This window comes from Strongylocentrotus purpuratus, unplaced genomic scaffold (assembly GCF_000002235.5).
Source record: "Strongylocentrotus purpuratus isolate Spur 01 unplaced genomic scaffold, Spur_5.0 spur5_scaffold_16, whole genome shotgun sequence".
In the NCBI taxonomy this organism is placed as follows: Eukaryota; Metazoa; Echinodermata; class Echinoidea; order Camarodonta; family Strongylocentrotidae; genus Strongylocentrotus; species Strongylocentrotus purpuratus.
The window spans coordinates 25,516,868-25,528,273 of NW_022145601.1; the positions used below are offsets into that span (position 1 = coordinate 25,516,868).

The 11,406-nt window shown below is 39.0% G+C and overlaps 1 protein-coding gene across 1 annotated transcript in view; it reads right to left on the bottom strand.

Annotated features, from left to right (window-relative positions):
- The window catches only part of LOC583743 (solute carrier family 2, facilitated glucose transporter member 1), a 55,905-nt gene extending 44,848 nt beyond the window's left edge, over positions 1–11,057 (bottom strand). The window contains exons 1-2 of the mRNA XM_030987134.1: positions 10,750–11,057; positions 4,029–4,130 (exon numbers count right to left, since the gene is read on the bottom strand). Coding sequence (XP_030842994.1) covers positions 4,029–4,130; positions 10,750–10,854 — 207 coding nt within the window. The 5' untranslated portion in view covers positions 10,855–11,057. The remainder of the gene's footprint in view (positions 1–4,028; positions 4,131–10,749) is intronic.
- Between the last annotated feature and the right edge of the window lie 349 nt (positions 11,058–11,406).

The following is an 11,406-nucleotide window of genomic DNA, read 5'->3' on the forward strand; positions in this document are numbered from 1 at the left end:
TAAATCCTAAATTTATGAATTTCTTAACATGCAGAATATTGGTATTTATGTAGCGTGGAATATGGGACTACACAAAGATAATTAATATGGGACTATAATCAACCCAATTTGCGCAACTTTCTTGGCTTCCGTGTTCTTTATACTTCGAATTCGTTTGGCAACTACAATTACCGTAGGATTTTGCAAGAAATGTAATTGCCATGATATCAGAAGCTCAGTGTATAGCTTTAAATGAGGACTTCATTTAAAGGTATAGACCAGTTATTGTCATGCGATTGCATTGTAAAAGGAAAGTGGAATCAATCAGAAAAGGTTGATCATCTAGCATATGAGTATTGGTGTACTGCAAGGTTCTGTTATCATCAAAATGATAAGAAATTTGGCCCAGTCTTGGTAAAGTTACAAGCACTATACACAGAAAGATGTATATGGGATTACACGGTATCTATCCAGGTCAGATAGATATGATATTTACCAAATTATATAAATTAGTAGGAGGTTTCCCGGCAAAATTTGTATTATCACGTATTAGTCAAAACATATATTTTTTCACATGATTGGTAATAAGAGCTTCCATTTCATTTTTTTGAGAGGGGGGGGGGGCGTTTCCAAAACTAGTCTATACCTTTAATATAACCCGAATAACATGACTGAGCCAGAGATAAGTTAAAGTTCCCAGACAGCTCTCTGGTTGAACCCACATTTTTGTAGGTGAACTTATGTTATGCCCTTTGGGAGAGACTGACAGGATCTTGACTCATTCATAAAAAAAGCTCCTCATCTGAACTCAAGATCTGAAACCTAGCCAACTCTGTATACAACAGGATTGCCTAATCTCTAGATAATACATTATGCATCACGTGATGCTGTCATTTCATCTGAGGTATTTGCTTCTTTAGGAGCTTGGAGGGGGTATTGGAAGGGAGGGGTAGTTGAAGGAAGGGGCAAGGGAAAGAACGGGGCAAGGGAAAGAACGGGGCAAGGGAGGGGGCAATGGAAGGGAGGGGGCAATGGAGGGGAGGGGGCAAGAGAGGTGAGGAGAGGGGGCAAGGGAGGTGAGGATGGGTGGCGAGGATGGGGGGCAAGGGAGGGGAGGGGGAGGGGAGGGGGCAAGGGAGGGGAGGAGGCAAGGGAGTGGAGGGGAAGGGAGGGGAGGAGAGGGGGCAAGGGAGGCGAGGATGGGGGGCAAATGAGGGGAGAGGGCAAGGGAGGGGAGGGGGCAAGGGAGGGGAGGGGCAAGGGAGGGGAGGGGGCAAGGGAGGGGAGGGGGCAAGGGAGGGGAAGGGCAAGGGAGGGGAGGGGGCAAGGGAGGGGAGGGGCAAGGGAGTGCAGGGGAAGGTAGGAGAGGGGAAGGGCTGGGCTGGGCTTGGCAGGGCATACTGCAGGGGGACGGAAAGGGGGTTGCAAGGAAGGGGCAGGGAAGGGGCAGGGAAGGGGGCGGGGCAATCACGTAGGTTTCATGAGTTGGTTAGGCATATCTCCACACTCAACTCTCCTGCAGAGGGGTGAAAATCCACTCTACAAAAGGAGTCATATTATTAGCGAGCGCTTTATTTTAGAGTTGAATCCACTCCTAACGATACTGGAACCCATTCCCAAGTAATATGTTTCAATTACTTTCACTCTTTAGCGACTTGATTTCAGTATAGTGATTTAGTGAGTGTATATATATTTCCAACTTTAAAACGGAACGAAGAGATCCTTGAAATGTCTCCTGAAAGAGTGGATTTCCACTCCTGTACATTTTGGAGAGTATGACAGAAGATCATCAAAACCAGGTACAACGGGTCGAATCGAGAGCGCCTGAACAACAATTTTCGACATCGGACATGTTTGCCAGACAATTATCAAGAACTAACATCAAAAATAGATTAAATTTTTTTTCAATAGTAATTCAATTAAGACAAATACTTTATAGGAAATAGATGGCTGGCGTGATAATTTTTCCCGCTGTCATGTAATTGATGTCGAAACCAATTTGTAATTATTGTGAGTTATACACGTGTACATTGTGAGTTGCATGATCATGATGTAGAAATGAGTATACTTGAAGAGTTAAAGTAAAAAATGAATAAATTTATCGCTTGATAGATCACATTTGGACAACTTGTGTTGCTAAATGTGGAACAAGTGTACATTTCACTTCTGACGATATTCTCTAGGCCTGCTAAATCAAATCAAATACCGCTGAACAACGTTGTCAACTATTTGCTTATATGACTGAACTGTGTTTGCATAGGGGAGGTGGCAGCGTAGATCAAACTACTTCTTCCTATTATTTGGGATAAGAAAAACGCCAGTTGAATTTAGAAAGCATCGATGGTCGCAATATCAGAAGCGCAAGCACATTTAGAAACAAGCATGTGGGTGGAATTGTATTTGATAAAATCAAACTTTGTAGAAAAGACAGTTCTTATTGGGAACGTGTGTTTTCAGGCACGTCTATCAAGCCTGTATCACATATCGATTTACGATAGATTTTCGTTTCGCGTTCACTAACAAATATTGTGATCACACACCACCAAAATCATAGCCCGAATCTACATTTTAATTTTAAAAAGCAATATATATTAATCATTCCCTTTCATTTATTCACAATATCCACTAGAGACCCATAAGTTGAAGTATCCCGGGATTTGGTAATCCGTTAATCCTGTACATTCTGGAGTTATATACAGAAGAGGAAATCAATGGCAACGGCTCTGCACGCTGTTATTTAATCCAGGGTCCATTCGTTCAGCGTCGCGTGGTCACTGACCAGCAATGCCCATGGAACTGGCAGCTTTCCAACACTTGTCCCATTGTCCAGGTGTTTTATTCGAAACTTTCTTTTATCTACGAATCCAGATGACACACAACTAGTCTTTGTCCGAGAGGTGCGGACATTTGAGTTCCTTTGGATTTCAAGATGTGGCTTTCTCTCCCATGCATTGCTCTTGGCAAGGAAATTAATACAAAATCAAGGATGTACATGTATCTGCACTTGCGGGTACTATTATCACTACTTTTATGTTTGCCGTTTCCGTTAGCCTAGTTTTAACCACAACACAAACATGGTTGAGTAATTTTGAATGGTGCATCTGGGGTCGCACCGTTTCCCCGGGTGTTACGTGCTAATTCTTTGTGAATCATAAATATTGACATAGACTATAAGTATCATAACCAAAATATGACTTATTTTATTCATCGCCCCCAGACAAAAAGAATGTTTAAGCACAAAATGTAAGCATAAAGTTAACATAACCAAATAATCTCGCATCTACCCCCTATTATTCAATTAAAATGAGCCGTCTGTTTCTGCCGTCATGTTAAATGGCATAACAATTTTTTTTTCAAATAATATTTCTCAGACTCAGACTTCTAGATTTACTCAAAAATTGACGCACGAACTCTCTCGCATTTGTCAAAAATATGCAAGAGCTATTTTATCAAATTGAAATTGGATGATCTGTAAACAAAGCTCTTTAATAATTAATCGTAGATATTATTATATAAGCAAAAACCGGTTCACAAACATATTCAAATTCTATGCATACTCTTTGAAAAGGTTGTTCTTGACCTTCTGAAAGCTTGCCCAACATTGCAACAAGTAATGTATGCAGACTCAGAATGAATTACCAGTTATATTTATAGTTCATAAAACATGTTAATGGAATAACTCGTCAGTAGACTAGTCACCGACACTAGTGACTAGGTCGCCAGGCAAAAAACATCCATACACTTGAATATGTTAGTAAGCCAGTCTATTGTCTTTGAGATGGAACCTCGGACCATTATAAACTGGTTTATTCATCTGAATGTTTTGACAAAATATAGTTAGAAATTATGCATCATTGTCATCAATTAATATTAATAAAGTTAAGCTTTTGGCTTTGCCTTTACAGCTTTAGCTTTAGATTCTGTTTACATTTTTTGTAACGGTGATAAGACATGGTTTAAAGTAGTGAGTTCGTCAGTGCAAATAAAAACCGATCTATCCTTATCGAGCATTAGCTAGATAAAGAAGAAAAAGATAAACAACGACTCACCAACGAGGGACCGGTTAGAACGCCAATGCCGTATCCATACTGGGCTGAGCTCCCGAAGGTTACCGCTATCACAGAAATCACCAGCCATAGAGTCGGCCTTCCCTGCGAAGGAAAAGTATAACCACCGCTAGGCATTTTGTTTGATAGTTCAAGTACTTCTTAAGTTAAGATTGAATATGAGGTTATGGAGAAATCCCAAAAGCAGTCAGCTAGTGATGAAGTCGAGAGTCAGATATAAGTTTGTAGCTGTCGTTTCGTTCGGATTCAGACGGCTGCTGAAGTATGAAATCACACCATACAGTCGCTCCGGAAGAATTGTGCCAATAACATGTGCGCGTGCTCTCACACACGGGTACAGCCAAATATCAACACACGATGTGGTGTACGAGGAACGCCTTCTTGTTTTATCTTCAGTTGGATAAAGTCAACAGCAGCAGTTATCTTAGAGCAAGGACCGCGTTAGTTAAATAATATATTATTCGATGAAATAATTTAGGTGCTGTTCTCTGCTGAGGATTCGCAAAGATACGGTATTTTGTCCTGATTTTTGGTAAAATTGCAGGTCTTGGTACGATACGAGCGTGGTATACGTGCGAGCGGGATTGCGCGCGCGCGGCGTAGGTACGTAAAGGTCAATTGAAGTTCGTTCATAGTAAAATGTCCAGTGATCAGACATAAACATTAAAAAGGTTAAGGAAGAACACGATTATAGTCTTTACATCCAGATAGTTCATTTGAAAATATTCACAAATTTTAAAAACTTGTTTCACTCTTTTAAACGACAGGAAACAAAATATTCAATCTACTCTCCATATTTTAATGTTATTTAGCTCGAGTCATACAGAGGCTTGTTTCGGCAGACTAGCCCAGTGAGCATCATGAATGGAGGTTCTTTGGGTTCTTTTTTGATAGTTTCTTCATATAAACCCTTTCCAAAAGAAACACAATGCAAGACTGCAAATAGGTATAAAATTGCAATTAAACATTAACAAAGCCATAAAAATATCTCAAAATAGAAATTAAACCTGCTCTACATATTTTGTAGAGGTGCTGACTTTCTTTCTGCATTGTAAAATAGCGAAATCACATATAAATGAGTCTGCGTTTACAGACTTCGGTTCGCGCGTTCAGCCGTAATGTCATTTGTACAGTTAGTGAAAGTGTCCCGCAAGTTCCGTTTGCGCATGCGCTCTTCGTCGTCGGCCCTTCCCTTGGCACACCTCTCACACGCCCACATTCTTTGTTTTCGTGTTATGTTTACATTGTTTGAAAGTTGTACGCTTCTGCTTACGAATTAATCACTTTCAGTTCAGTATCATTTATTTCCATCAAAATCAAATTACAAGTAAAACATTTTTTTTCTTCGTACAAATGAGATTTGTTTTCAGCACAGTATAGGCCTTCAGTATAAGAGATAACACTAATATTGAAACAACATGCTTTGTAGAATTAATGACAAGAAACGTAATGTTAAGCGTATAAAGGAAAAGAGTGATCCACGAAAACGCAAAGCTTAATGTAAAACGTTAACCACTCGATGAAACTTTCTCACGTCTATGCATAAAATGTCCGTACGTAAAAACAAAATTCCAAAAATCTAAACAAAGTCCTAAATAGGCTATGCGGCTTCCCTAAATTCAAGTTGCAATTGAATTACGGAGTTGAGTTCAGCAGGCAAGGTTCTAGGAGAATGGAATAATTGGAGGAGGGGCCTTGGAGGGCTTTTGGGGCGGCTTGTGAGTTCTTGCATTCACTTTCTAGTTTCTACATGCGCTTCCCTTTCAGGCACGTAGCAAGAGTTTGATGTTGGGGGGGGGCACATACATTTAATCGATCGACGTCCTTGGGAGGGGTCTAAAAAGTTCAACCGATCTTGGAAATTGGGGGGGGGCACGTGCCCCCCCCCCCCCCCCGTGGCTACGTGCCTGTTCCCTTTATCTCATATTCATGATTGAGAAAAGGGGGGCTTAAAAAATGGGGAGGGGGCCTGAGTTCCCAAGCCCCCAATTAGAACCGTTTCAGAATCAAGTGAATCTGGAGGTACATTCCCTTTGTCTTCTTTTCTTTATATTTCCCTTTTCCTTTCATTCTTCCTGTCATTCTTTCTGTTCTCTTTTTTTGGGGGGGGGGAGGGGGTAGCGCCTATTTCTCTCATAATTTGACAAATTAGATTACACTTCCAAGCTTCAAAACATTTGCCGTACTTCCTCAACTCAGATGGATTTCACTCGATTACTACTTTTATCAGAAATTTATTACCACCATTTCAGGAGTGAACAAAAAAAATTGTTTTTCCTTTTTTTTTTAAATCGTTGCCAGTAGGCGTATTGGGAACGGTAGAGTGATGTCACTTAACTTGCTTCATAAATTGAATTTACCGCTCAACATGATTGTTTTCTTTACATTTTTTGACATTGAATATCATGTCAATTTTCCATCATGATCAAAGAAAATAAACAGAGATTAAGACACATATTTGCTAAATTACCGCAAATTGCCATGGTCCCATCACGATGATTTTCACAGTATGAAAATATTTGTTGAAAATTCCAATTATTATCAATAGATAACTTTAACAACATGACCGAACATCTGCTCAAGAAGCGGTGTTTCCGGCATGGGCACATTGCCAACTGATTGCCTTTCTCAAAATTTGAGAGATGGGTTAGCCTATATATGATATTGGGGTTCATTGTTCAAGGCTCATCAGTACTTTCATAATATGGCCCAGGCTTTTCTACACCGAATAACATTTTAGTTGCCATGGGAACATCATAATCAAAATCATGTTGCATTAACCTAATAAGGGTATTCCTCTGCATTTCTTTAGCTTTATCCCTGATTTGCTGTTTATTTAAAACAAATCTAATTTCATGCATTGAAACATAATTATTCTGAAAAGAGATATATGTAGTGCGCCATCTACTGATTTTGGAGTTATATCCTTGTCTTTTATTTCAGCATCATATGAAACAAGTATATAGATGCTATTAACCCATCAACCACGCGATTATCTGGATACATATAACCAGAGGCGGCGCTCGTGGGGGGGGGGGGGGGCAGAGGGGCACATTGCTCCCATTTTTTCAAGTACCCTAAAAGTGCAAATTTCATTAAACGGAAAAATGTCCCCTTTTACTTAAACAAGTGTCCTTTCTCGTTTTTATAAGTACCTCTTTTATTTTGACAGGTGCCCCTTTCCATTGTGATAAGTGCCCCTCATTTTCTTTAATAAGAGCCCTTTTATCTTCTCATAAATGCCCCTTTTAATTTTTGATAATTTCCCTATTTAAATCTGATAGGTGCTCCTTTGCAACAAGTGCCCCTTTTTCCATTCTCATAAATGCCCTTTTTCATTTCTGATAAATGTCCCTTTTCAGGTACAAGAAATGCAATGTTTACCTTTGACAAGTGCCCCCTTCACCTCTGATAATTGCCTCTTTTCAAATCAGAGAAATGCCCGTATTACTTTGACAAGTGCCCAATTTCCTTTGTAATAATTGACCCTTCCACTTTTGGTATTTGTCTCTTCCCCTTTTCATAAAAGCCCTTTTCACTTTTGATAAATGTCCCTTTTTAAATCTGAAAGGTATTCATTTTCCTTCAAAAAAATTCCCCTTTTCCATTCTCATAAGTGCCTTTTTTCCATCTCTGATAATTGCCCTTTTGCTTTGACAGGTGCTCCTTTTCTTTTCTAATAAGTGTCCATTCCCATTTTAACAAGTGCCCTCTTTCCCATCTTCATTACATGTGCCCCTAATTTGAAGCGACTTAGTGCAACCTTTTCTTTAATTTCCCCCAAAGCACACTCGCTACGCTCGCTCGCATTCATAGTTGATAACATTATGTTAGTTATTATAGGCCGTTCAGGCGCGTACGCAGGATTTTTTCAAGGGGGGGGGGGGTTGACATTTATAAATCGGGCCGAAAATTTCGCAACGACACAGCCAGCCGCTGAATAAGCGGGGGGGGGGGGGGGGGGTAAGAGGACACTCTTTTTTTTTTTTTGGTCCCAAAAAAATCGCAACGACTCAGCCGACCGCTGAATAAACGGGGGAAGGGGGGGGGGGGGAGGGGTAAGAGGACATTGTTTTTTTTTTGGTCTCGAAATTTGAAAAATTTGACATTTTGCTCCGTTGGGGGGGGGGGGGGGGTTAGGTCATCTTTTTAGGTCAGCTATGGGAATATTTTTTTATTTTTTTTATTTTAATAATTAAAAAAAAAAATCCAAAGGGGGGGTTAAGGGGAGTGATGGGGGGGGGGGTTACACACATAAAAATACCAAATACCAATACCCCCCCCCCCCTTTGGAAGACGCTCCGCCGCCTCTGGATGTTACTTCCCCTTAGACATTTAAACCCTGGCAAATGGGCAACTACCCCGAGTTAACCGGACACCTACCCCTAAAATAACTATATACCAATTTGAGTAATACCACATGATAAATACTTTTAAGAATAACTATTAAATAGTTTTTCCCCTACGAACAATAATTACTTCTCTCAAATGGTGTCGAATAGTGATGTGGCATTGGTTTTCCTGTCTATTTCCTTTGTTCCTTTATATTTTTTTTAAATTGGTTTAAATTTATTTTTTTTACAAATTTTTGCATTTTCTTTCTCCACTTCGTTTATTTCTTATTTTGCCAAACTTGTTTAATTCATGAATTTTGGTATATGATTTTAATTCTTCTTCTCTATTTTTTTGTATCGATTCCACGGCTAATCTTAATGGTGACTTCACACTTTAGTTTTAGACTGAGGAGGGGAACTTTGTCAAAATTTTAAATAAACTTTTATTTCAGATTGCCATCCTGTGCAAGATATTATCCCACAATAATTCATTCCTGTATTGTACAACAGCAATGTTTTTTTTCTTCTTTCTCTCACTCTGTCTATCGTTTGAACGCATTGCGTTTTAAACTAAACGTCTTTAGAAACCGTGATTCTAGGGTGAAAAAGTGTCGATTAAACGCACCCTAAATCGAATGACAGTGAAAAAGTGAATATCAGGCTTCATAAAAGGAGTCAACCGTAAATAAATTAATCGTGTCAGGAGTATAATGCAGCAACTTTAACTAATTTGTAGTATTTATCAGCCCCTCCCCCCCCCCTAAATTGCAAATACAAGTGTGTGCTTATAACAATACTTTAAAGGTGTCAATGTGAAGGCCTCCTCGAAGACATAATTTTGACAGGAATATTGCACTGCACATGTATGACACCAATTACGTTTTATGCCGTGACCACCCCCCCCCCCCCCTATGCCAGGGTGATAAGGGGTCGCATACTTTTCACGAACGTATCAACATACCAAGGATATGGCTTGTGTGTGTCTGTTTTTCCACTGAATTGAGAACCTAATCGGCGCGATATATGATCTTTAAAAATGTGACAGACGATGTTTTTAAAAAAGGATTCGGCCCGCGACCAGAGTGCACTCTGTAGCATTTTTGTTGTGTGTGTGACTAGAAGAAATGCTACATTTCACGATTTGCTCCTATATTGCTATTTACATTATGAGCACGACTATTGCGTTTTCTTCAGACCCCCTTAAAAACGTCATCATGATTTGATTTGAACTTGCCTTGAATACTTGGACATTATAAAACACGTCTCGAGAAAACAAACGAACAAAACAATGGTTGATCAAAGACATAATTATGTGTCTGTTTTAAAGATATGAAAAGCATTATCAAAAAGTGTAGCATTTTGTCTCCTAAATATTAAGTGCTTTTTCAATTCATATTACTAATAGTTTTACAAATTGCAGAAGCTTCCATTTAATTTTATTTGAGACAAAATTATTTAGACAATATGAATATCCTGGGGGTAACGCAATTCAAAATATTGAAAAGAAACGAAAAAAATAACAATTATTTGTTAATACCGATATTCAATCAAATTAGAAGTTTTGTTTTACTATTTCGAACGCTATACTCCTCGTACTTGTATTATCATGAATAAATCGCACCTAATAATGAGCGAGTGTACCAGCCGAGATCTTTAGCTTACTGTTGCTCAAAATCTCCACCGCTACAACATAGTAATTTCGGTCGCTACGCTCGCTCGTACCTTCACCAAATCATGAGGTAACCCTTCGAAGTGCGCACCAATATTGTCAACTGCAAATAATCATTTTCGATATCACAACTAATAATACTAATAAATTGTAAAATCTTAAACTTTTAGCCGGCCTATAAAATAATTATCGACTTTATTGATGCACAAGTTTACTTATCGTTTAATATCTTTGTTTAATTAATTTTTTCGACACGACAAGATCAATGCGATCCTTTCAATCCGTAAAAACGAATTCAATGATAAATAGGTCTAATTAACAATCTAACAAAGTGATCAGCAGTTATATGGATACAACTGGAATATACAACAAACGAACTTGACGTTTTACTGTATACAAATTAAAACAAAACAAATACCATTTAATTCATTCCAATTCAATTCAAAATGGACTATGTCATGAGCTAGAAAACCGCTTCCGACGAGCTCCGAGACAAAATGCCGGCTTACAAAATCAAGGGTGTCTAGTCCATCAATCTAGACAAACGTTTATGGCTCATATACATTACGTGCAGTCGAGAACATGTCTGTTTCCAAAAGAGCAATTCATGAATCTGAATCGGAAGAGGATTTCTTTAGGAATTAGATACTTTGAAACTCTTAATTTATGAAATAAAGATTACGTAAACTTTTATACTTACTAGGACAAACTTCGGTTCTTTATTGGTGAGTTGTTCTTGTGAAATTGTCCTGCTGTAATCCTCCTTCCCGATTTCTTCGTGCTTGCCGTTCGATGCGTCTTCCATCTTCCAAAGATTACTGTGGGCCTCGCTCTTGGTTGACGTCTGAACTCGACTCTCTTGAACTCCGTGGTCGTAAAATCAACCCGATCTTGACGTATCCCCTTGTGATTTATGCTCTGAACTTGGTTCAAGCCCTACCGAAAATCCCGTCTTCGAGAATCGTTTGTTTCAAAGAGGACGAAAAAGAAGGCGATAGAGAGAGAGAGCAATGGAAAGAGAGAAATATTATCATGACCCCCTTCTGAGCGAATAAGGTCACAACTCGTTATGTCAGGAAGAAAAAACAAAACAAGGAAAAGAAAATTTTCTATCAATCCCGGGTTTGTTGGCACGCGGCAGGGAACATTACGTACACAGCTTGAAAATAAATAGTACATCGACTGCCAAAGTTTTAGATAATTACATTATTTGGGAACGACAAATGCGATAACTTATTATTGTATCAGCATTATTTGGCAACGTATTGGTTTTGGTTGTATAACGGTTTTTATCTTTTTAATCCGTTTAAACTTTAACTAGAATGAGAAGCATTAACTGACTGAAGAAGGACATCGG